Source organism: Artibeus jamaicensis, unplaced genomic scaffold (assembly GCF_021234435.1).
Source record: "Artibeus jamaicensis isolate MK-2021 breed Jamaican fruit bat unplaced genomic scaffold, CSHL_Jam_final contig_548, whole genome shotgun sequence".
Lineage (NCBI taxonomy): Eukaryota > Metazoa > Chordata > Mammalia > Chiroptera > Phyllostomidae > Artibeus > Artibeus jamaicensis.
In genome coordinates, this window is record NW_026521883.1 from 19,811,615 (window position 1) to 19,839,440 (window position 27,826).

A 27,826-nucleotide genomic window follows, 5' to 3' on the forward strand; every position below is an offset into this window, starting at 1 on the left:
ATTGTAGTAATCCTGAGAGTTCATGTAGATCTAGTCTACCAATGACTAGAAAATTACTGTTTGATCAGCATCTTTCAGAAAGGTACCAGTTAGATTCCAAGTCATAAAGAACCTTCCAGAGACACTGCACTGTAGCCATCTGGAATAGATAAACTCTGAAAAGGCACAGAAGTTGGAATACATCAAGGAACTAACCATGAGCTGCATTTTACCAAAAGCCTTCTTCCCTGCCCAGAGAGAAACTATTTCTTACAGTACAGAAAATTTCAGAAGTTTGAAAATAAGGGTGTTGCAGAAAGCAGTTTGGAACAGTCACGTCAAAGATGTGGAATTAGAAGTGAGGAACTAGGGAGGAGGCAAAAAGTTCATTTGAATAAAGAGGTGCTGATGAAAGGTCCCAGAAAAGCTACCTGATCAAAGGCAGCTACTTAGTTTAAAGGGTTTAAAAATTATTTTGTTTTTCTTCATTAGTAGCACTTACCTCAGGGTCAAGATCATCCAGAACAGTTTCCAGCTGTTTCAGTTCTGTTTCTGAAAGGTTCTCAAGGAGCTCATCTTCATCCAGGTCCTTGTACTTTTCTAAGTCCTTCCGGAATGGTAACGCCATTGTTTCCAGTGTCACTTAGCTATTACTATTCAATAAAGTTAGAAGTGATTTCTCCTTTTTCTTAAATCTATGGAGAGAAGAAACAAAGACGTTTAAATACCATCTCTACCCACTTAGATCTATTATTAGTTTAAGTGAAGTTTAATTTCCACAGGTCATATATTCTTTGACCATGTATCATACACCACCCTTTTCTATAAATCATTCATTGCCTTTAACTTTTGTCTTTCGTTAACAACAAAAATAGACTGGAAAGAAAGAGGGAGGGGGAGAATAAAATTAAAACCCATAAAAATGTCTACTTGATAGAATTTAGATTTTCCGATAACTGAGTTTTGGGGGAAAGAAGTTATAATTCATGCTAAAATACATTTTTTCCCATCAATAGCTTTCAAATGAATGCTACCAAAATACTTTGCTTAAGCACAATATGTTTAAGGTACAACTAGCTGTTTTACAAGAAGAACATTATTTCTGACTCATTATTAATATAGCGGGGATACTAATGCACTCACCATGAGACAAGCAGCATCTTGCCATTGGGGAAAAAACATTTCTTTAAATGTGCATTTTAAAAAATTTAAAGAAAATTTTATTTTAAAATTATTTATTTATGTTTAGAGAGAGGGGAAGGGAGGGAGAGAGAGGAGAGAGACATCAATGTGGAGAAATATACTGACTGGTTGCCTCTTGCACCCCCCCCCCCCCACTGGGGACCTGGCCTGCAACCCAGGCATGCACCCTCACTGGGAATCCAACCAGTGACCTTTTGGTTCACAGGCCAGCAAAGCCACAAAGCCACACCAGCTGGGGCCTATAGGAACTTTTAAAGGAAACAACACAGTATTCTGGAATTGTTTCTGTAAAATATGCAAAACCATCAAAGCCATGCTGAGCTACTCATCCACTAATTAGCAAGGGTGGTCAGAAGACTCTGATTACAGAAAAGGACCTTCACCGTTTCCCCACTAGGAGGGCCCAGGCCACTCCCAGAGAGCCGTGAGGTGACTCAGTAAGCACCGCCCTTCAGTCACCACAGGACTGCTCTACAGGGTCCTGCTCTACAGAGTACCTTTAGGAAAGGGTACCTAAAATCCGTCCCACAAAAAGTGTGACGCCAAAGTAAAGTACTTCTATAAGCTTACTAAGTTTGGTAAACCTCCACAAAGTGGAGGTTTAAAAGTAGTCTTGGAGAGGACTTCAAGTGGCAATGTAGACAGACATGGCTCACCTCCTTGCACAACCACAACAAAATTACAACAAAAATATAGAAAACATATCACTCAGAAATGTCAGAAATGGAGTTGAATGGAAGTCTGACCACTATGAAACTAATGAAACCACATCCATCCAGACTGGTAGGAGGGGCAGACACAAAACAGTCTGGTCCCTCACTCACACATGGTGGATAAAAATTTGGGAGGGATATCTTGGGAATGAGGACTCCCAGCCCCACACCAAGCCCCCTAGCCTAGAGTTCCAGTGCCAGGAAGATAAGTCCCCACAACTTCTGGTTGCAAAAACCAGCAGGGACTGAGTTGGTGGAAGAAACTTCTGGAGTCCCAAGCAGTTCCTCTTAAAGAACCCACACGCAGACTCACTCACTCAGACTCACTCCCTCTGGCTCTAGCACTAGGGTAAGCAGCTTGAAAGGCACCAGTGACATACACGGAGGAACTGAAGTATCTGGCACCAAGGTGAGAGCCAGGGGACAGCTTTCTTGCAAACAGAAAGGAGGGAAGCAGCTCTTGTCCCTTTTCTGAGCCCTAGCTCCAGAGAGCCACAGACCTGGCAGGCGGGTACCATAACCTGAGACTCCATCAACCTGGCTAACCTGTTGGCCCCATCCTGGAGATCCCACCCACCTCATGGGATCAGGCAAACTGTTAACTAACTTTTCCATACCAATGGCTGGTCTTGGCTCATGCTTCATAACTTCCTAAATCTTCTCAAAAAGAAAGAGCCGGCTTCAGAGAGTCGCCACACTTCTTGCTAAGTGGACCCAGGCACAGCACTAGCAGCAGCCAGCCTATATTAACAACTTGGCTTCTCCTGAAAATCTCCAAGCCAAGACAGGGAGCAGCCATCTCAGATTCCTTTATAGCTCAGGAAGGGTGATCATGGGCAAAATACAGGTGGGGGCTGACCTTGTCCTGCACTACCTAGAAACCTCCAGAGCCTGCACATCCAGTGGACAACTACAGAGCACGTCAGAGCACCACCATCCTCCTGCCCTTGCACAGCTGACCCTCCACAGCAGGCAGAGGTTGGTGGTAAGTTGTCACAGTCAATCAGTGCAACTGACTGGCTTGGGTAAATCCCTCTCATTGATCTGCCATCAGCAGCAATCAAGGCTTAACTACAAGGGGAGGGTGTACTCAGCCCACACAAAGGGCACATCTCAAGTACTCAGCTTGGGTGAGAGGGGAGGTTGTGCTACTGGACCCTACAGGACACCTACTACAATAGGCCACACTACCAAGACAGGGAGTCATAGCAGCTCTACCTAATACACAGAAACCAACACAGTGAGGCTGCCAAAATTAAGAGTCAAAGAAACATGGCCCAAATGAAAGAACTGATCAAAACGGCAGAAAAAGAGTTAAATGAAATAGAGATAAGTAAGCTATCAAATGCAGAACTCAAAACACTGGTTATGAGGATTTTTAAGGAACTTAGTGAGGATCTCAACAGCATAAAAAGGACCAATCAGAAACAAAAGATTAACTACTTAAAGAAAAATTTACAGGGAAACAACAGTAGAATGGATGAAGCTAAGAATCAAATCAATGATTTGCAGTATAAAGAAAGCAGAAAACAACCCATCAGAACAAGAAGAAAAAATAATCCAAAATAATGAGGACAGGGTAAGCAGCCTTTGGGACAACTTCAAGGGTTTCAACATTCACATCACAGGGGTGCCAGAAGGAGGAGAGAAAGAGCAAAAATTTAGAAATCTATTTGAAAAAATAATGAAAGAAAAATCCCCTGATTTGGTGAAGGAGATAGACATGCAAGTCCAGGAAACAGAGAGTCCCAACAAGATGGTTGCAAAGAGGTCCACTCCAAGATACATCGTAGTTAAAACGCCAAAGATTAAAGATAAAAAGAGAATCTTACAAGCATCAAGAAAAGTTAGTTACCTACAGGGGAGCTCCTATAAGACTGTCAGCTGATTTTGCAACAGAATCGTTGCAGGCTAGAAGGGACTGGTGAGAAATATTCAAAGTCATGAAAAGCAGGGACCTACATCTAAGATTGCTCTACCCAGCAAAGCCATCATTTAGAATTGAAGGGCAGATAAAGAGCTTCCCAGACAAGAAAAAACAAAAGGAGTTCACCATCACCAAACCATTATTATATGAAATGCTAAAGGGACTTACTTAAGAAAAAGAAGATCAAAAGTATGAACAATAAAATGGTAATAAATAGTCCTGGCTGGCGTGGCTCTGTGGATTGAGCACTGGCCTGTGAACCAGAAAAAGGTCTGTGTACACACATACAAAATACACAAAGTAAGCATTTTATATATATTAAATGTATTTTGAAATTTATACATATATGCATGCCAGCCAGGGTCTATAGGTGAGAAACCTGACATTCCTTGGAGAGAATAAAATAGTTTACCCTAATAGATCATTCTTTAACCCAAAGTAAAATCTGTCACACAGAGCACCTTTATGCACTATTGCTTAAAAAATAAAATGAATGCCTATGCATGTAACTGACTGCCCTTCTTCAGAAAGGGAACATTGTTAGTGCCCTCACATTCCCTTTGCCAGGAGCATTTCCATACCCTAAACTAGCAGCCATTGTACTGAATTTTGAATTACTTACTCTCTGGCTTTCCCCTACAGTTTTGCCTTAAGTGTACATATCCTTAATAGTTTTAGTTTTACCCTTTTCTTTTTTTGTACTTTCTACACATGGGCTCATATAGTATGTATCCTTCTGGGACTTGCTTTTTTTACTTATTTTGAGTTGATGCCTGAAGGTATACTTCTTTCATTTTCATTTCTATATAGTATTCAGTTAGTATAGTACTCATAGTATACATGAATATTTGAGGTTTTTGTAGTTTTCCTTCCCTCTATTTTTCTGCTATAAAAAATTCTTATTATTTATTTTCTGATATACACATGCAACAGTTTCTCAAAGTTACTCAAAGGGTATAATTGTACTCTACTTTACTACTAGGTAATAGCAAACTATTTTCAAAGTGGTTATACCTACTTACAGTCTTAGAAGACTCAGTACCTGACAATTCAGGTTGTTCATCCTTTGTAATCGATGGTATTAACAGGTTTTTTTTTCCTCTTTTGGCCTTTCTGGTGAATGTGAAGTTTTATTTCACTGTTGTTTTAATTTGCATTTTGCTGAATTACAAGGCTGAGCATCTTTTCATCTGTTCCTTCATTGGCTAATGGTGTTCCTTACTCTGTGAAGAATCTGTTGCCCATTTTTTTATTATTGTTTACCTTTTTTAAAAAAACAGATGCTCTTTTATATTCTGGATACTAATCTTCATCAGTTATATATTTAAAAAACCTTTTTCATTTTCTTTCAACTCTTACTTAGCTTTTTATGAAAATGTTTTTAAGTGTTTTTTATTTAGTTTTTAAGGAATTGGCTTGTTTTTTTTCTTCACGAAGAAGTAGAATGCCATTTCAGTTTCATATAATGAAATTTTGCCAAGGGGCAAGAAATTCCAGATAATACACTAGAGTTTCCCAGAAGCTTCAATCCAAAGCAAACGACTGGTGCTCATCCCATCTAAAGTCAATGCAAACTTAACGGTAGCATGCTCGCATCAGGTCTCACACTCTCAGATTCTCTAACTTGATTGCAGCTTCCCTCTCCACTCTCCTCCTCTACTGAGTGATGTCTATCTATGTACTGAAAACGTTCCTAGCAGGAGCAGCTCAGAAACTCCTCAGGAAGGGAAACTCTGGAAACAGTGCTTTGCTTTGCTTTCTGTCCTAGGGAGAACCTGTCCTTGCTTACTTGTGCTCTGCCATCTGTCTACTGGAAGGGGAACAAATTCTGAACGATGAAGAAGTGAATCCTATGTGCTAGAAAAGTATTTAAAATCTATTCTGTGTCTACAGGAACTTTTTAAGATCGCCAAGCTAATGTAAAATACAATTAAATAAAAAGTAACAAACATAATTTACATATCACAGGAGTAGTTTAAGTATTGTATTCTCACAGTTACTTAAAATATGTATATATATATATATATATGCAAGAAGTTTGTACATAAGCAAAAAGTTTTGCCAGGTAAGTCAGGAAGTAGAAAATTTTTAAGTCTGAAATTCTGTTTTGTTCAGACTGTTTAATTCTTCCTCCTTATTCATTTTTTGGAGTAGCAGTTTTCAAGTTTTGGAAGTCCCTGCAGAGGCCTGTTGAGACGCAGATTCCTGGCCCCACCCCCATTCTCCTAACCAAGGGGTCTGCGGCAGGGTTGAGGACCTGCATTTCCGACACACTCCCAAGCGGCCCAGGTCCGAAGAGCACTGTGAGATCCACTGCTCTAGAAAGCTTACACCATGCCAACTCTGACAACTAGGTTCACACTCTTGTGGCAGCCTATCTAGTCCTACTCACAGACTAAAAAATCAGCCCCCAAAGTCTACAGAGGCTTCTGCCACTGCTCCACCTGACTTTAGTTAGTAGAGGCTATACTCAGGAACAGCGGGAAACTCCTGGAACATTCTGGGCAAAAACTCTTCATCCCATTAACCAACTTCCTTTTTAAGTATTACTTATCTCTAGAGTTCTACTTATTTTTCACACTAGACTTCCAGGACCTGCCAATTTTCAGATGGATTTTCATCAGTTCATTTCACGGAGACATTCAGCTTTCTAGTTGAATAATTTAAAAAATTAAAACCACATCCTACTAGGGGTGTGCAACCTGTGGCCTCCTGGCCACATGGGGCCCAGGATAACTATGAATGAGGACCAATACAAAATCGTAAATTTACTTAAAACCTTTTTTTTTTTTTTTGCTCATCAGTGTGAGCTAGTGTTTGGTGTATTCAATGTGTGGCCCGAGACAACTCTGTCTTCCAGTGTGGCCCAGAGACACCAAAAGGTTGGACAACCCTGTTGTACTGTTGGATCTCCACCTATTTTCTTCCACTTTCATATTTTTTAGGAAGAGTAAGGTCTTGACACTGACTATATTAAAAAAAAAAACCACACAACTGGAATTACATAATTCAGAGATATATTCTCTCATTTCATGAGGTGTTACCTCCATTTCATCACTACTTCAAGAGGGCAGGCTCAGGGTCCTCAGACCTTTCTCTGTTCCCTCTTTAGTGAACCCACATGACGCTGTTCTCTGATTCAGAAACCTTATATAAGACTCATATTACCACATGTATAAAGGACACATGGATGAAGACAAAGGGGTTAAGATCAAGAGCGGGAGGTGGGGATGGGTTGGGTGGGGGAGGAATGGAGAAAACTGTACTTGAAAAACAATTTTTAAAAAAGGACTCATTATTACCTACAGCAGTGTTAGGCAAATGATAATGTCAGTGGGCAAAAGTCTGCCTGCTACCTGTTTCTGTAAATAACGTTTTACTGTAACAGTCACATGCATTGTCCATAGCTGCTTTTTGCTACAATGACAAAGTTAAATAAATGAAACAGAGACAGGTAGCCTGCAAAACCTAAAACATTCCCTATCTGACCCTTTGTAGAAAAAAATTTGCGAACCTCTGACATACAAGATAAAGTTCAAGTTCCTCAGCATAAAATATAAAGTTCACATCCTGGTCCTGGCCAGCTTTCCAATATTATCTCCAGTCATTCCCCAGCCACATGGCCTATGCTCCAAATACGAATTCTTTAGGTCTCCTATGCCTTTATTTTTGTTCCCTCTCTCTGAACCGAAGGCATTCTTTCTCATCTACCTCTGCCCTCAATCAAACCCCTACACATTCTTTAAGGCCTAGCTGAAGTGTTGACAAGGATGAGGAGCAACCGAAACTCATAAATTGCTGGTGAAGTGCAAATTGATTCAAACACCGGAAAACTATTTGGCAGTATGTACTAAAACTAAACAACTATACATCATACCATAATGACACACCAATTTCACTCCTAGCTATACACCCAAGAGAAATGCTTATTTATGCTAATAAAATAAGATGTAAAAAGTGTTCACTGCAGCTTTATTCATAATATCCTCAAACTGAGAATGACTAAAATGTTCATTACAGAATACACAAAGGAACTGTGGAACAGTAATAAATAGAGATAAAGAGCAACTACTGGTAAGTGCAAAGACATGAATGAATCTCATGCATTATGTTGAAAGGAATATAAAAAGCTAGACATAAAAGAATGCATGCTACATGCTTTTATGCACATAAAATTCAACAGGCAAAACTAACCCATGGGAAATAGCTATTAGGAGGTATTGATAAGACAGGAACATTAGAGAACATCCTGGGGTGATGAAAATGTGCTGTGAATTGGGTTGTAATACACAAGTATATACATAAGTACATTTATTAAGCTGGTCACTTATGATTTTCTCCCTTTACTCTGGAAGTGTACCTCAAAATTTTTTTAAATACACTAAGTCTCCACTTAATGTCATCAATAAGTTCTGCGACTTTAGGCAAAAATACAGATAACGAAACCAATTTTACCAGCAGGATAATTGATATAAACAAGAAGAGTTAAGTTCTTACATTACCCTCTCAATGTTATAAAGGAAACACTGTTGAACAAAACGTTATTTAGGACCTGCTGCATATGTTTGCATTGCACAATTAATTATATGTATTTAAGGTTGAAAATTAAAGTTCCCACGAACATAGAAAAGGATTTTTCTGCAGCCATTTTAACAAGTCATCAAAAAAAAAAAACAACCCACAACCCCCCCCCAAATCAACAATTTATTTTGCTTTGTAAGGGAATTAATCACCTTCAGCTTCTCACTTCCATAGTCAGTCAATTACAGAGAGATTCACTTCAGTAAACACTACTCTTAAGTGTTAGCCAACCAATCAAAAGACTCACCCAAATAATCATGCTTCTACAGTGGTGTCACTATGGCTTTGAAAAATTTGCCAGTTGGGGAATTCCACGCTTCCCAAAAACCCTGTGTGAGGAATCGGTCATCCTTGCTTGGAGAGGCTGTGCCTAACTAGCATGGCTCTCCCTTTGTCTTTCTGTTTCAGAGACTGGTGGCTGGAGGTCTCATTACCCTTTCATGGCAAATAAGACTTTTAGTGATTACGGGAGTTTATCTTTAAATGAAAGTATTTCATGTTGATATATGTTAAATAATAGTAGTTAGAATCAAAATATCCCCTCTAGATAAATATCCATGTAATCTTTTGAACTGGTAATGGTTCACCATCCAATAACTTCTTAAGTATCTGCTTCAATTTGCTTTAGTTAAAAATTTCAAATTGACATTCCTTTTTTTTTTTGGTTTGGATCTGGTTTCAGAATTAATCTGGAAAGAAGTTAAAAATAAGTGACCTCTGCCCGGAAATTTTAACATTTAAAAGCACCTAAATACTCCCCTTTAATGTTAGGCTTGAGTTTCATCTCTGCTGGTTTGAGAAACATTCTTGGTCGCAGAAGGCTGGAGTAAAGAGAGTCGTCTGTCTATCCCTGGCTCTGTTAAAGAGTATGAGTATCTGTCAGTGATAGTTTGTAGCAGATTCCTCAAGTGCAAGGGAGTTCTAAGTCTCATAAGGTCATTTCCTTTTTATAAGTTTATGATTCTAGATAACACTAATTATTACCAAAAAATGTACTCTGTGTCCACCTCACCCAAAGCACTATGTCCACAGTATTTACTTCTAAAAAATAAAAAACATTTTATTTTAGTTGTATATAATATGTGCTACTTTTATAGTAAAGACCATTTTTAAAGGAAATAAATTAAATACTAAACCTATTCTCCTGTTTGGTTCACTGGCTCTTCCACACAATGAAGCTTAAAAGACAGTACATTAAATAGTGAGTTTTGTGGAGTTCTTGGGATGCTATGGTTGATCCAAATGTGGGCATGAGTGAGGTAGCTGCTTTGCATGCAGAATTCGAGAAAATGGTGGTTGATTATACTGTGTAAAGGCTTCATGGAAACTAACCAACCCATGTATAAGATTAGCTAAGTGGCCCTGCTTTCCTGCTATTGCTATTGACAACATCTTAAATTTTTAAAAAGCTGAGATCTATAGATCCCCGAAGCATATATAGGAAAACAGAGTCTGAAGTCTCAGGGCAGGCCAGAGGAACTCGATTAGGGCCCAGACAAAGAAGAGGTTTAATTGGATGCAAGTTACTGAGGGCAACCTTAAAAAACAATTACAAAAAATCCTCACCCAAGGATATGCTTATTTGAGAGACAAAGAGAGACAGACAGACAGACAGACAGACAGACAGACATCAGCTGCTTCCTGTGTGCGCCCCAACTGGGGATCTAACCCACAACCTTTTGGTGCAGGGATGATGCTCCCCAACCAACTAAGCCACCTGGCCAGGGCAACGAGGACAACCTTTAGGTGGAAAGCTGCCAGATCATATCTGTGACTATTACAAGAAAACAGTTAACATGTTATTCATACCACTTCAAAACCACTCTTTCAATAAGACTGTACTGAGAGACTTTGTGGCTCCCCTATGAGTACCCCACTTTCTTTTCTGGTCCAAAGCGGCCACAGCAGCTCCTAGTCCTAGCTGACTTCTCTTTTTATTCTTCTTGGTGGAGTTGCAGCATCAGAGACACAAGGTAAGGTCAGAGAGGAGCCCAGTCTGTGCATACCAAAGACAAATGCGCAAGAGCCACACCCTTAACACACCCAGTTTCTCAGTACCAAATGTTTTTCAATCTTCTCCTTTTTTTCTTTCTTTCGCTTATTTGTTTAATAGACTGAGTACATTAGGAAATGCTGAAGCTTTTCTAAAAGTTGTTACAAGCAAAAAAAAAAAATCTTAAAATAGACATGACATCATATGAATGAAATCTCCTGGGTAATAAGGTTACAGAACTCTTTATGTCTGCTGGTTAACCTAAAAGAGCCTTCTATACTGTGGACAAAACCAAATATGCTATGAGGTGACTTGCAAGGAAAGCTTATCATTGCTCAGCCATCAAGCAAAATGCTGAACCCATTCCAAGTATATAATGGAGACTAATCTGAGGGTTTTCTTTCTTTCTCTCCCAAAGGGAAGTACCGCTATGACTCATTCTTCCTCTTGCAAATTTTCTTAATCCACTACATTCGTAAGCACTGGACTAAACACAAAGTCCTAAAATAAACGAGGCTAGGTCTAAAAGAAACCATGTTAAAAGCAAGCTGAACTTTACACAGTGAAGAAAGGTAACTGGTAAGTTTCATCTCATGTGAATTTCCTGGGCTTCAGACCAGATTTTTTCCTTAATTCTAAAAAACTCGTCCTTTTCAAACTTACCAAATTCCCCACCTTGAAATCAATATATGTATGTATATTTGTATACATCTATTAAGTGCCTCTTTCACTTAATGTACTGCTCTGGGGGAGGGGAGGCACTGGCCTGGAGGGGTAGGGCAAGCAGAGAGGAAAGGAACCATGGGAATGAGAGAGCACAAGAATCAAAGATATGGCATAAACAGGGCACAGAGACTACAAATACTGAACTGCAGACTTAATGTTAAATGTTAAGAACAAACTTATTAATGCTTTTCAATTTTCTTTTGAAAAACTTTCTCTCAATTTACAAAAGTGGTGACCATAAAAGCTGGGTGCAGAGTGAAAGTAAATCTGATTCTCCCTCAGACCTTCTCCCACCACCTTCCATCATGAGAAACCAGCCTGCATGGCGTCCAGGACAGAATCCACCACTGGGATGCCCCCCCTTTCTCCACCTCCCTTTTACACTGAGCGTTTGCAGAACCCTACCCCATAGCAATTCTATATGTCAACATCTGTATCACAATAAAGATTAAGACCGGCACCATTATTCAACTGAAAATTTGTTTATTTGAAAAAACATACCTCCAAATGAGGAAACTACCCTGGGAGGGAGCAACTACACTGAACAGCATGTGTGTAGATGAAGATGTGCATGACTGGAGCTGGCAATGCTTGCAGATCTGATTACTTACAGTTAATAAGGCATCAAATATTTTGTATGAAAGCTGTCCTAATATTCTATAGACTTTGAAAAAGGTTTTGGTAAAACATGGAAGAAAGTGCTCTAAGGGATTATAAGAACTAATCTAAACCACCAAAATAAGCCCACAAGATGTGGAAAATGTCAGAGAGAATATTTTTAATATGAAGACTTACCAAGTCAATGATCATAAAATAAATACCAATATACGCACAGTATATAAGCTACTATTGTCACATGTGTGTATTGAGTTGTCTGTTTGTAATTGCATAATCCTGGCCAAAATGTAGATAACTGTTGAAAATAAAAAGCTCTTACAGTACCTCCCTACCCTGTGTCATGCTCCTGGTGGTTTAATTCTTCTAGGCCAGGCCTTATGAACCAACAACCTCTTCTTAATAAAAGTCATTCTTTCTCATAAAATTCAACCTTTTCCCTCTTGTTGGGGGAGGATGGGTCTGGTTAGACTGTAATGGAAATAAGATGGTAGCAAGTTTTAAACATTTGAGGGGAAAGCCTACAGTCTTAAAAATAAATGAAAGGTTCTCAATTTTAGCTAGCTGTAACTCAAGCCCCTTTCCTTTGCTAAAATAATGAGAATCTTCTCTATCTTTAGATGGCCTGATGAACACTTCTGAGTCCTTCCTAGACAAACTTAAGTACCTAACAGAACTCAGTTCTCACTCGAAAGGAAAAACAAAATCCAGAAGGAACACCAGAATTCTGGAGAAAAAAGCCCAGCACTTAGTTCCCAGCACTGAACTGGGGGGTGAGCAGACTATGGATTCATGGGCTCTGTGACTTTGAGTAGGTCACTTCACTTCTCAGCTTTCCGAGCTATCTGAGAACAGCCAAAACACAGATAGCCGTGGTTCTGAAAATGGACTGCTTGCACGTCCATAACAGACAATGCAAATCAAACAGCCTCTCCCGCCGCTGGTGCTGACTCTGCCCTAGCCCTCAGGCAGCCACTATCCAACAGAGGAGAGAGAAGTGGCAACAGGATGAGGTGAAGCCTGTTTGTTTAGCCCTGGGCTCAGTGGGCTCAGGTCTCTCTCTCCTCTACCTCGAACTCTATGATCTTAAGAAAACACTAATTAACCCAATATATTTGGGAGAAAAATGCTAACTTATTCTCATCACTAAGATGAATGATACTTAAGAAGAAAGGAAAATATGAAGCTGAATCATGCTAGAAAAGCACAAAAACAGTAACATGAAAAACTTCAGGAAGGTGACTTGAAAAACCAAAACACAGATTAAACAACAAAAAAGTCAACAGTGAAGTCATACATGGGTCAATGTGGTTAAGTACTTAAAAAAAAAAAAAAAGGTGGAATTAAAGTAGAATGACCATATTAATAAATGCTTTTCTTTAAAGTCACTAAAAAAAATTCTACAGACCATTTCCTATATTCCTGTAATAAAATTAGAAATGTTTTTATGACATGAATTCAAAAAAATCATAAAATTAGATATAAATTTTACTAATACAGTAAAAATACTAAAGTACTAATTTATTTATGCCTTGTTCTTTATTTTCTTTTTAAAATGTATTTAAAAGCATCTAAATATTGCTTATATTTTAATTAAACTTGAAAACCAAGACACTCAAGAATAGGACAGTACTAGAAAATATTTTTCAAAACCTTAAATATATATATATATATATATATATATATATATATATATATTTGGAATTTAGAAAGAGATCTTTGGGAAACCGGCTTCATAAAGGGTTTAGTTTCAAACAGTGACGATGTAAGGAATTTTGGAAGGGCCACCCAACCCCATTATTTATCCACATCCATTCCTCAAAGCTGACCCACTTTTCTCTAACATCACAAGAAATGTAATGGTAAAGAAATCCCTAAGATCCTTCCAAATCTGAAAGTCTAAGATCACTCAAATTTAAAAGGTGCCTTGGGAATGACTCCGAGAGGACCGACAAGAACCAGAGACCAGCTGGAGAGCCGAAGACACGGGGAGAGTGTTCACTATGTATCTAGTGGTCCTCTGAGTTTTGTATCATGTGCATTTATTTTATTTTTAATTTCAATCGCTTGTTGCACTGTAACACTGTATATGGAAAAAACAGAACAAATACCACGACTGACTTTTGAATTATGCATGCCACATGCAAATACCAGTAATAACAAAATGTGCTTTGGTAGAAAAGCAAAACAAAAGCATTAGCTATCAAAGAGCCCTACGAAAAGAATTTCAGAGTGGTGAACACACAATACAGTGTACAGAAGATGTGTGGCAGAATTGTGCACCCGAAGCCTGTATAATTTTGCTAACCAGTGTCACCCCAATCACTTCAATGAAAAGGAAAAGAATTTCAGAACATTAAGAAAAAAGACTAACAATCTATGAGACAAATAGCAAAACTCATTTAAAGTGACATATAATTATACAGTCTTCCAAGTTCCACAGTTTGGGACCAAAGTCCCTATGTAATTAAAACTCTGGCACTCATTGCACTGTGATTTTTTAAATATTGGATCCTTGTACCTAAGTTGATTTTTTTGTTTTTTTGTTTTTACTGGTTGTGGGAAGAGAAATAAAGAGAGATTATCAATCCCCCACCCCTCCACAAGTAAACTCTGAAACTGGGACTGAGGCCAGTTTGGGGATGTTTTTTCCTTTTCCATAAGCAAACATCAAGAGGAGTAACTTGAATTATTCTGATGTTCTGAGCAGGCCTTCAAAGCCCCGAGTCTCTGGACCTAGTCAACTTTCGGGAGCCTCATACAGCGAGGAAGTAAAACAATGCTTTACCAAACTCTCTCCCCCAGGGACAAATAAACTTCTGGCCTGGCTCAGGCTCAGGTTTTCCTGCTGGAAAGATCTTGATCATACTCACCTGACTCTGCTTCCTGAAACAGGGCTTTTACACAGCATCCCTTTGTTTAGAAATTTTTCTTATTTGTTAGGTGTTTGTAGTTTGACAATTTCTCAGTAGATCCTGAGAAAACTCCACCTTCTTACTTGCAATAACAATTAGTACTAGGAATGCTCTGCTCTAAACAGCCTGGCTTCCTCCATGTCTCACAAATATCCTACACAGTTCACCCTGACACCTTTACCTCATTTGTTTCCCACAACTCTGTGGGAAAGTGTGCACTTCTCTTCCACCACCCTCCCTTCAACCCCCACCCCCAAATGTCACCTCTCCATCTTAGCCAAACTCCACATGCCCTCAAAGATTAGTTCAAATACCTTCTCCAAAGCCTTTCCTAGCTCCTCTGACCCTAACTAATCACTCTCTTTTCTACTCGAGGGTTACAATGTGCAGGGTGTGCTATACCATTTTGTCCCAATACTTGATTCAGGTATCTGGTGCCCTAACTGGTATGACTGCATGCTCCTCAATGACCGTGCCTCACCCCTACACTGTGAAGGTATTTTATACACACCTTCAGAGAAGCAGCACACTTGTGACTTTTAGGTATAACACTCGTTTCACTCTAAACAATCTCAGGGACCTGGGGACGTATACGGCAATTAAATTAATTTTCAGACTAACATGGAGAAGCAGTTGTATTTGAAGGGCACCTGCCTACAATTTGCATAATGTGTCTTGATGTCTCACATGGGAGGTGGGAAATATAGAACCAATCAAAGAAATTCGGTGTGCCCTGGAGTTAGAGGTACTTCTCATAAGGTAGAGAACAGCTAAAAACAGAGAATGTGTTCCCTTAGTCAATCAGGCAAAGGGGGGCCATTCTTCAAGAAAATGGCACTGCCCCACCACCTTGACCCCGTGTCCCAACTGTTGAGAACCTCACTCTTAGTGAAGTGCTACTGTATCCAGAAGGAGTAACTGAAGCAGTAACCAACAGATGGGGTACCTGTAGGGAGCTCCATGGCAGCCAGGAACAACATCGACACAACCCACCACAGGGATCTTGGGGACAAAAGGGGAAAGGGCAAGATGACTATCCCTGGAAACTAAAGAGAAGCCCAAAGAGTTTCTGATGGGAAAAGTTTTGGTATTGTTGAAGTGCATACTTAAAATGGATGAATTTTATGATATGTAAATTATACCTTGATAAAGCTGTTTAAAAAAAGAAACTTTGGTGATTTGAGCTGGAGATTTGTATGTAGTAAAGCATCCAATAACAACCTAGTAAAGAGAGGGTATTCACGGGTTTTCATTGGAGCTTCAAGACAAAAGGCACAAAACTTCTGGTACAAAAACTGTAATTTTTCATATTAAGTTAGGAGAGTTCACTATACATGAAAATGAAAAGTGCCAAAATATAGCTTTTAAAAAATACATGTATACATACAATGAAATCCAAACTATATAAAATTACTGAAATAATGAAAACCACACAGCTAGTAGAGATAGTTTGTGGCGGGAAAAAATGGAAGGATTAGAGGTAGAAAGAAAAGTAATATTTAAGATGTGATAGTGAAAAAGCAGAACTAACAAAAGAAGGGAAGTCTGAGAGATCATTGCTATTTGCCAAGACGCTTGGTTTACCACCCCCAGGGTCACAAGGTCTGGTGTGGCACAGGTTCTTTTAAAGAAGGCTAAAGGACATTCTTCCTGCGACAGCAAACGAGGGAAATCAGGAGAGCTACACAGAAGGGCAACTTAATTTAATGCAGAGGAGAGGAGGTTGCTAAGCAGTTACAAAGCCAAAACAGAGGTGCAGGATAATAGTCCTAAAATTAACAGTAATGACACCAACTCTAAACATTTTTAAGTGACTGAATAAAACTGTCTTACCTTATTTACATCTTAGGAACATATTTCTTTCATTTACCTGAGTTTCTCATTTTAACTAATAGGCTGTGTGCTATATTCCCATATAATAAAGAGAAAAAACAAAGGAATCAATTTGCATACCTGTTATATGCCAGGTACTTTATTCATATATGTCTCATCATAATAACTCTGCAAAATATAACTACCCCCATTTCATACATAAAGAAACTGAGGCTCAGAAGGGCTAAAAAGTCTGACCAAAGATATGTAAATTGTCAATAGTGGATATAAATTTGAACCTGAACTTACTGGGTTGGCCAAAAAGTTTATTTAGGCTCTAGTAGTGCTTAGTTGTCTTTAACTTCATTTGAAACACTTCTGTTAGATTGTTTTGTGACAACTGTCATGTCAGCGTACATTTAAAAAAACCTGTCAAAATTGGTGGATTTTTGTGCAGCCATTTTAATGTTGAAGATGGAAGAAGATAAGCAACATTTTCAGCATATTATACTTAATCATTTCAAGAAGGCTAAAAATGCAACTGAAACACAAAAAAAGATTTGTGCAATGTATGGAGAAGGTGCTGTGTCGAAAGTGGTTTGTGAAATTCTTGGGTACTTTGACACTTGGCCAAATAATTCTTTGCTGTGGGGCTGTCTTAGGCATTGGAAGGTGTTAGCAGCACCCCTGCCTCTACCCACTAGAAGCCAATAGCAGGAGATAGTCAACATACTCCAAATATCCAAATCAATAAAGTTATTGGTAAAATGAAAAATGTCTTATGGGAAAAATGTAATGGACTTTTTGGCCAACCCAATATTTTAAATATGAAAAATACTGTTGATCAGACTACTATGCCCAAGAGTTAATCATAATGGTCAAATGGTCAGCGAGTCATGGCAATAAACAGATACTAAATAAGAAATACACGTACTTTTTAGTTGTTAATCTACCAGATGCAGTGCAGATACATAAAAAGATACCTGACTCTGGTAGCAGAGTGGGCATGTTTGGGGACGATCAACTCTAAATCCCCTCATTTGGGACCACCATACCGCAGGCCCTGTGACCGCGTATACAGCCTAAGTAACCACCTAACAATGCCCTCTCCCTCCCAGAGTTTGGTAAAGGGGTTACCCCCAACCCAAACAAGACAGATAAAATTCAATTCTCCAGGAATCTAGAAAGCTGGGAAACAAAACCTCAGTTGAGAGATCATATATTAACCAGTCTGGAGGCAGCATCACAGCAAGCCAAAGTCACATTTAAACTGAAGTTAAGGGGGGAAGCAGAAGCCACGAGAAAGCCAATCTATACAGGAGAGAATGGAAGAGAGCGAGAGAACAAGGCACTTGCCTCAGGTGCGAGGGTTGGAGAGTAATCTCAGTAATCAAGATTACAGTGTAAAGCACACAGTTTAAAAAAAAAACAAACAAATTAACATTCTGAAAGTTACAGAAAAAAAACTGAAGAGAGTCCTTGCAAGACAAAGACAGAGGAAGGTGGACAGGGACTTCCCCAGTGTCTGCTCAGGGGTGTAGTTGCAGGTCATTCCAGTGAGCTCCCTCCACACACAGTAACAACCACTACAACTGCCAGGCCTGCTACCATCCCTCCTGGCAGGCTAGGTTAACTGGATTTGTGTTCCCTGAGAGCTGAGAGCCTTGATTAACACACTCTATTTGGGAAAATACAGCAGGCTTAAAAAAAAAAAAAAAATCAAGGCAATGTGTAATTAACTGACCAAAAATAGTACTGAAATTAGTGCTACAGAAGTTCAGAGATCACTGTGGGTGTTCAGGAAGAGATAGATTTAGCCAGACAGAGGCAGAGAGAAGTATATACTAAGCAAACAGATCAAAGTACAGAAGGAGACAGGGAAAGGATCGGAAGAAAAGCGAGGGGGAAGGAGTGTTTCTCACGTGTCCAGTGTCACAGCCAAGGAAGCAAACGCAGCACCATGCTTTCCACTTCCAGCCCTCAGATCACATGTCCATTGCACCTGATACAGTACTGCTTTCCTCTTTTTCTCACACACAAATCTTTGCACATCTTTCAGCAACCCATTAAACCAACATTTCTCTGAAATATGTCCTACTTGAAAGGTACAGGCCAGAACTAAGGCTGTGGCAGTGGAAAAAGGAAGAAAAGAGGCCGTGGCAGGAGGGAAGGCTAAGGGGCTGAATGCAGTGACAAGCGCTGTTCGCTGGAGGAGAGCAAACTATATCCAGGAGTTCACAAGGGATGTTGTACTGTGTCTCAGGAGGTAGGACGTGAGACGGTCTGATGAGGAGGAGTGACACTGGGGGCTCAAGAAACTAGGGGCAGGTGTAGAGGGTGTGCTGATGACTAACAGAAGGGCCGAGCTGCACCAAAGGCCTTGCAGAGGGGAAAATGTGCAAATCTGTTGTGGTTCATTTCTGTGTAGAGCTCTGTGATTTTCTCCAAGAAATAGTAAATATTAGGGACAAACAACAACAATAGAGGAGTGGGCCTCGACTTTCAAATAATCACATACTTATTAATATTTGCCAACAGAATCAAGCTTTCTTACCCACCTCCCCACCCCCACCCATCCTACTTCCCAACACACCCCCACCCTCTTGCCATAGCACCCCAGTCTCCACATTAGAGAGAAAAAGAAAAAAGAGTAGTCATTTAAGAATACTAACGTGAATCCACTACGAACAAAAATAAATCTCGGTGTTATATCAAATTGTGCCATGTTTGCCCCAGGGCGAGTAAGGGCTGCTGATGCCAGACTTAGAATGTATGTTTGAAGGCCCTCCCCTCTTTTCACAGATGTGCATATCCAGTAAATATTCTCCAACCATTTCGAATTAAAATGATAACCCCACACCCAGGGAAACAAAATCTTTTGTTGGTTATAATTTCCCAGATGCAAATCCCTTACTTTATAATTATGATTAGTAATATCCTGTTCAAAGGGCTCGCTCTGTGCAATAGGCTGGGGAGCTACCTACAAGTCTATATACGTATCTATATACGCATTAAATATATACCTACTAGAGAACTGTTAACTGGTTAAAAAAAAACCTAACCAAAAATTCTAGGAATTGCCTTAAACACCAGAGGTCACTTTAAATAACGAACCTGCCCTCAGGCTCTCACTCACTCTCGTGCGTCTGGCCTCGGCCTTGCCCCACACACGTCGGTAATTGTGTTCACCTGACGTTCTTGTAGTGACAGTGCTTAGATAGGCCAGATGCGAGACTGTTGTAAAGGGTTATCTCGGGGCATGTCACCTCGGTTTGTAAGTTTGTCTTGGTGTGTTTGTGTTCTCTCTTCAGTGAGTGTGTGTAGGTGTTTGAGTGTATGTAATGCAGGGAGTGTGTATCTTTACAGGAAGAGGATGCACATCTCTGAAGGAACTTTGCCTGTATTTCAGGGATTCTCAAAATGAACTGTTAAATAAATACAGGAGGCAGTAATAAAGGACTACATATTGCATGATTCCGTTTATATAAAATGTCCAAAATGGACAAATTAAAACCACACAGAGGTACCATTTTACACCTAATGTGACTAAATAAAAAAGGCTGACAACACTAAATATTGGCGACATTAAATATGCGGAGCAACTAGCCCTCACTGGTGTGGCTCAGTGGTTGAGTGCTGGCCTGCAAAGCAAAGGGTCACAGGTTCGATTCCCAGTCTGTGGGCCAGGTCTCCAGTGCAGGGGGGGGGGGGTGCATGCAGGAGGCAGCCACACATTGATGTTTCTCTCCTTCTCTTTCTCCCTCTCTTCTCCTCTCTAAAAGTGGATAAATGAAATCTTTAAAAATATGTGGAGCAACTGGAACTCATACATAAATCACTTAGGCAGTTTGTTAGTAAAGTTAAATATACATCTACCTACCCTATGACTCAGTAATTCAACTTTTAGGTATTTACCAAGAGAAATGAAAACATATATCCAAAAGAGAATTGTAAAAGAATGTTCATAACAACCTTATTCATAATTACCCAACTTGGAAATAAAACAAATATCCGTCAGGAGAAAAAGAGATAAACTGGGGTATATTCACACAACGGAATATTATTCAGCAATAAATAATTACTGATAAAAAAGCACATGCATAAAACACAGATAAGTCTCAAAAACAGTTACATGAAAGAAACCAAACACAAAAAAGCACAAATTACTGTATGACATTTACTTGAAGTCCATGACTAGGCAAATCGATGGTGTCAGAAATACAAGGGGCTGCCTCTGCAGGAGGGCAGGTGAGGAAATGGCGGAAAGGAGGGAAGGGGTCTGGGGGACCGGGGAAAGTGCAGGGAATAAGTAGCACACATGATAGGTACAAAATAGACAGGGGAAGGTTAAGAATAGTATAGGAAATGTAGAAGCCAAAGAACATGTATGTATGACCCATGGACATGAACTAAGGTGGGGTGGAATGTGGGTGGGAGGGGGTGTGCAGGGAGGAGGGGAATAAAGGGGGGAATGGGACAACTGTAACAGCATAATCAATAAAATAATTTTTTAAATAAAAAAATTCTAAAAAGTTTTCTAGCTTGTTTTGGTAGAAGTTACATTGTATAAAATTACTAGAACTTCTTAAACTGGATACTCAGGATATAGGCACTATACTGAATGTTAATTATACCTCATAAAAAATACAAAGTAGGGCTGCTTTAAGGCAAAGGTTAAAGACTTTGTTTCAAATGAAATCTACATTACTGCACATACATTTTCAATTTTTTGCCACTTTAGATTATTCACATCTCTATTCCTTATTACAAATAATGGATTACACACAAGTGTAACTAATGGATTACACACAAGTGTGGGTAGAGAGACATAAGTATGTGTTCATGTTTAAACTTTCATAAATAGAAACTCGAGTTTGAGTCTTCAGGACTGCACTACATGTACCCAATGGACTGTTAAAGGTCCAGTAGAATTTTATTTTTTATACTACTTTCCTCCCAATATGATTTTATAGTTGTGACTTTAGAGGCTTGAAATAAAACTGAGAGTAAGGCATATAAATCAAATGTCAGCAACAAAGACTGATGATAGACAACAGTGCTTTAGCTACTATAACAGCCTAGAAAATAATGCCCTCCTCAATTACTTTAATTAAGAGAAAGCCCATAATATTTAAATTGAAGGGGCCTCCTCCTCCTGTTACCAGGTCCTCCTCTTCCTTCCTTACTCTTCCTCTTTCTCCTCCCTCTCTTAGACCCTATCCAGGTATATCTGTATCCCCACCACCTCTCACCCTCCCTGTAATATTGCTTGAATCTAATTGATTTTCATATACCCGGCTCACCCCAGGTTCCAAATAAAAAAATTTACAGAACTGTACAGTATTCTACTGTAGATATGACACATACATTCACACAATACACAGGCTATAGCCTGGGAAGACACAGATGATCAGTGAGTGGAAAAAAGATGACTTCATTTGTTTCCAAGCCCACAACTGTAAAAGATCTCCCCCTCTGAACTCCTACCAGTTTTTACTCCCTACAGATGGCTCTTATATCCCTCTGAACTATAAACAGGTACACATGCCTAACCTCAAAGAAAGTTAGGTTCTCAGACAAAAACCGTGTCCTCATGTCTGTATTTACCACAAGCCTAATGACTTTACCACAATGACTTACACGAAATGTGGCAAAACACATGCTGAATCTATGAATTATTGAATTAATATGAATGAAAACAATTGAGAGTGGAAGAGGATGAGAGAGGAGAAAACACTATGAGGATTCAGCAAAGAGAAAGGAGAAGCGAAGGAGAGTAGAAATAACAGAAAAAACTTGTGAAAGCAATTATTTTTTGTTAGAATGAGTAGGATTATTTTTTAAAACTGAGAGTTGGAAAAAGCCATTACTATGCATATAATATCAGAGCTAGGAGCACTTATCTTTAAACAGTCATTATTAACACATAAAGTGTCTCCCAACCCTTGATATTCACTTACTCTCTGACAGTAACTTATGACATGCCCTATCCGACATGCAGGTTCTAGGCCCCTACTTCAAACCTACAGGACCCTGGGTGATTTATGCATGTTCATATTTGAGAAGTACCATCCCACACCATTCAGGTCCTTTCTGTTGTACAGAACCTGTGTTTTATTTAAATGGGCCGGTAGCTGAGACTTGAAAAAACCTCTGATTGGAGTGAAACCTGATCATCGTAATGGGATTTGAACTGCTTGTATTTAACTTTAGGTGAAGTGAATTACAGAGTAATTTGGCCCGAAGGGTTTATAACAAAATTTAGAATTAATCATAAAAATATGATTAAAGGAAATTGAGCAGGTCAGTAACATCCTCCAGAACTCATTTTTATTCCTTCTTGCCTAGCACAGGGTTTGGAATGACACATGTGGCCAATGTTTCTTGAATGATAATATAAATGAATTTTTAAAACTCAGAGATGTTTAGGGCCAGAATAATGTTGTGGTCATCTGGTCCAACAACCTCATTTTAAAAATGAGCAAGCTAGAAATCCTGATAAGTAACCTGAAAATTGGAATACCATATTTTGCTGTGTATAATGTGCTCCTGTGTATAATGTGCACCTATGTTTTTAGCCCAAAATTCCAGAAAAAAATTCTTTCACTTTCTTAATTCCACTTTTTATTTATTTGTATTTAGAAACAAAACCGATGATTGAATTCAAGGGTATTATTTTGCATATGGATATAACTATTGCTTTCTAGAATTACACTTAATACATAAGCATGAATAAGATAATTAAAAACATTTATCTAGATACAGAATTAGTACAACCCATGAATAATATGCATCCTTGTTTTCCCCTTAAAAATTTGGGCAAAAAGTGTGCATTATACACAGCAAAATATGGTATATTGGATATGATATTTTAATTCCCTTTTTGTTCCTTTGGTAGGAATGTGTTAGAAAGAGGATGTTAAGTATTACACTAAAATGACTGAGGGCTTTTATAAAAGTGATAGGGTAAAAAGGTGCCTAAGACTAGTAAGAGCCTAGCATAAGTCAATGAGGCTGAACAAAACTATTTTTCTAAGCTTATTTTTCTTTGGACAGGCCAATTAATTAATCAATTTAATCTACTGAAAAAAAATAATCTAAAGGATTCTGAGAAAAAGAAACATGAGCTGCATGAAAATGTTACAAACCAAGGGAGACCGCACATAACTAATTTAAATCTCCACAGGCTTATTTCCTGTTCAAGTATGACCTCCTGGGATAAGTTTTACTGCAGTGTTCATTACCAGATGACTTTTGGTTTTAAGAGAAGCCAAGGGCAAGTTGGAAACGCAATTCTTAACTAAACTTAAAACAAAAACCAAAAGTCCTGCGGCTGTTTCTCATTTGTTTATAATCAGAATGCAGGCTTGCAGGGGAAACATACCAATCTCCGTAGGCAAAAATATAACCACCCAGTCACGTCCTCAAAAGAAATCAATATACAAACTTCACAGCCGGACCCAGCTGCGCTGCACAGAAGCCAGGAATATATTCTAAGAGCAGATAGATCAAAACGGCAAATGCCAGACAAGTCAGATTTCAATTAAAAAAAAAGGGTGTGCCCTAAGGTGTTTTTTGTTTTTTTTTTCCTTTCCACTTTGAACAAGTAGAAGCCTTCGAAAGGGCATTGGTGAGAAAGCCCTTTTAAGATGATCATTCCCCGAGCTAAGCCTGGGTGGGGTGGAAAAGATGGATAGGCACTGAGAGCTTGCACTGTGCGGCCAACGCCGGGAAGGGGCCGGTTCCCACCCCAGGGAGGCCGGGCCCCCGACTGATTCATCAACTCAGGGTTCGCGCGCCTCCACCGCAGGCGACGCCCAGCGCGCCCCACGGCCCCACCCGGTACGGTCGCCCCGAAGCAGCCCTCAGCGTTCCCCCACTCCCCGAGAGGGACCTGTAGAGGGAAGGAGACCAAAGCAGGCGGCTGAAAGGCAGCAACCTCTCCTTCTTGAGCCACCATGGCCGGTGCGACTCCAGCCCGCGCCCGTAGACGGACTTCCTGGAAAGCACCAGGCTGGACTCACCTGACTGGCGCCCGCTGGGGACACCGACTACTTCACAGACCCGCGGGGACTGCCTCCACCTCGGTTCCCAGTACCCGCCGGTCTTGCCTACTTCTGCTTCCGAAGGTGTTGCCGGACCCACAGCCAGCAGCAATCCCAACTCGACCGCGCTGTCGGTGCGGCTAGTTCCCCGACCTCCGTCACCCACGCGCGTGCGCATTTTCAGGTCGCAGGGCATCCTGGGAGTTGTAGTTTCGAGCGAAGGTGTAAGAGCTCAGCGCTTAGCCCGGGTCTTTACAAAAGATCTGCAAGACATTGGAAGCAGCTATGGATAACCAGGCCTAACTCCAGCCTGGGACAACGCTCTCTGCTCGTGGAAATATTTAACTTCGACTCTCTGGAGCTATGAGCAGCAGCTAGAGGCTCTATGGTATAGATTTCCTCTTTACATAAAGAGTTTTACTAAAGAGACACGTGAGGCAGGGTTTGTCTTGTATGGGCTCCTGAAGTAGCTAATGCGAGGACGTGACATCGAGTCCTTTAAACTTGTTATAAAAAACTGATTGGTGAACAAACAAAAGCTAAGGCACAGAGGGACAAGAATCAGGCGTATATCATCTAAAGGGCGTAGTGACTGTAGTGATTTCTTTAGGCCTGCAACCAGGGATGATGTCGTAGCCCTAGCATCGGCATTCCCCTGCAGTTTCGGCCCATCCCTTTCCCGCATTCCAACTTCAAGCTCTGCACCTGGAGGTGGAGCTGGGCTAACGAGAGAGGGCGCTGCTCAAAGGAGGAAACTGGGACTGATGGGTAGCCCAGAAGGGAACAGGAGGACAATGGAGAACTGCCTTTTGTGGCTCTGAGGAGAGGGAACAGCGATGGCCTTCCATTCATTCATTTACTCACTCGGAATTTTTTGCCCTGCTTTTCAGGAGTAAACCATTCCCAGGAGTATTGTTCAGCTTTGAAACACCTCTTACAAAAATGTTGCCAGGAGGAAGACTAAAAAAATGCCTCCTTGAGGTACATTCCAGAGTGGGAGCTGACTAATGGCTAAACCTCTCCTGGCATCTACTTCTTCACTGGGAGCAAGGAGTACCCCAGGTAAAGTAAACATCCTGGAATTTCATGTAACTGGTACCCACTAATCACAGCAATAAAGATAACCGATGATTTGGAGTTTTTAAGAAAAAAAACTCTCCTAAATTGCAAATACTCGTAGATGACCAACAACATTAAATCGTGTGACTATTGCATCTTACTTTTTATTATATTTTGTTGATTATGATATTGTCCCAATTTTTCCTCCTTTGTCCCCCTCCTCCCAGTACCCCACACTCCCTCAGACAATCCTCATACCTTTGTTCATATCCATTGGTCATGTGTAGGTTCTTTGGCTTCTCGATTTTCTATACTGTACTTTACATCCCCATGGCTTTTCTGTAACTACCAATTTCTTCTTCTCAATCTCCTCACCTCTTCACCCATCCCCCACAACCTTCTCTCCTCTGGCAACCATCAAAACACTCTCTCTATCCATGATTCTATCTCCATTCTTGTTTTGGTTCTTTAGATTCGATTGTTGATAGATTCGTATATATTGCCATTTTATTGTTCATAGTTTTGATCATCTTTTTCTTAAATAAGCCACTTTAACATTTCATAAAATAATAGTTTGGTTATAATGAACTCCTTTAGTTTGCTCTTCTCTGGGAAGTTCTTTATCTGCCCTTTGGTTCTAAATGATATCTTTGCTGGGTAGAGCAATCTTGGCTGGAGGTCTTCACTTTTCATGATTTTGAATATTTCCTATTAATCTTTCCTAGCCTAGAAAGTTTCATTTGAAAAAATAAGCTGACCGTCCTATGGAAACTCCACTGTTGGTAACTAACTTCTCTTTTCTTGCTGCTTTTAAGATTCTCTATCTTTAACCTTTCTCATTTTGATTAAGATCTGTCTTGGAGTGAGCCTCTTTGCATCCATCTTGTTTGGGATTCTCTTGGCTTCCTGGACTCGCATGTCTATTTCCTTCACATAATTAGAAAAGTTTTCTTTCATTATTTTTTCAAATAGATTTTCAATTTCTCACTCTTTCTCTTCTCCTCTGGCATTCCTATGATGTGAATGTTGGAACCCTTTAATTTGTCCCAGAGGCTGCTTATACTATCCTAATTTTTTGAATGCTTATTTCTTCTTGTTGTTCTAATTGGTTGTTTTTTTCTTTCTTATGTTCCAAATCATTGACTTGATTTTCAGCTTCATCCACTCTACTGATGTTTGCCTGTAAATGTTCTTTATTTCAATTAGTGTATCCTTCCTTTCTGACTGGATCTTTTTATGCTGCTGAGATCCTCACTCAGTTCCTTAAACATCCTTATAAACAGTGTTTTGAGCTCTGCATCTGACAGATTGCTTATCTCCATTTTGTTTAGCTCCTTTTCTGGAGTTTCAATCTGTTCTTTTATTTGGGTCATGTTTCTTTGTCTCCTCATTTTGGCAGCCTCCCTGTGTTTGTTTGTATGTATTAGGTAGAACTGCTATGACTCCCTGTCTTGGTAGTGTGGTCTAGTATAGTAGATGTCCTGTAGGGTCCAGTGGCACAGCCTCCCCTCTCACACAGGCTTGGTACCTGAAGTGCACCCTTTGTGTGAGGCGAGTACACCCTCCTCTTGTAGTTGAGCCTTGATTACTGTTGGCACATCAGTGGGAGGGATTTACCCAGGTCAATCAGCTGCAAGGACTGGCTGTGACCACTGACCACCAATCTCCACCCTCCATGGAGGATTATCTGTGCAGGCGCAGTGTGGTGGTGCTCCAACATGGCCTGTAGTTGTCTACTGGGTGTACTGCCATAGAGGTTACCTGGGTGGTATGGGCCAATGTCAGTCCCCACCTGTGTTTTGCCAAGGGACACCCTGCCTGAGCTATACAACCATCTGAGATGGCTATTACTTGTGCTGGGCTTGGAGATTCTCAGCTGAAAGCAAGTGGTGAATTAGGCTGGGTGCTGCTAGTGCCAGGCCTGGGACTCCTTAGCAAGAGGTATAGGGGCTGGGGGCTCACTGAGGCTGGCTGTTACTTATTTGAGAAGATTTAGGAAGTTGTGAAGCATAAGCCAAATTCAGCCATTTATATCATAAAGTATCTTGGGTGGGCTGGTAAGTTGGGTGGGACTGAGTCAAAGGATCTCCAGGGCAAGGCAGACAATATTAGCCAGGATGATGGAGTCTCAGATATGGTACCAGCTGACCAGCTCTGTGGGTCTGTTGGGGGAGGGTTCAGAAATGGGACAATAGTCTGCATTTCTGTGTGGAATAAAGCAGTCTCCCAGTTCTTGCCTTGATGTCAGACACTGCAGT

General features: G+C 40.1%; 1 protein-coding gene across 1 annotated transcript in view; it reads right to left on the reverse strand.

The window, feature by feature from the left end:
- TMOD3 (tropomodulin 3) overlaps positions 1 to 24,674 on the reverse strand; it is a 65,295-nt gene extending 40,621 nt beyond the window's left edge. Inside the window, exons 1-2 of the mRNA XM_037143039.2 lie at positions 24,489 to 24,674; positions 482 to 674 (exon numbers count right to left, since the gene is read on the reverse strand). Of these exons, the coding sequence (XP_036998934.2) occupies positions 482 to 607 (126 nt within the window). The 5' untranslated portion in view covers positions 608 to 674; positions 24,489 to 24,674. The remainder of the gene's footprint in view (positions 1 to 481; positions 675 to 24,488) is intronic.
- Between the last annotated feature and the right edge of the window lie 3,152 nt (positions 24,675 to 27,826).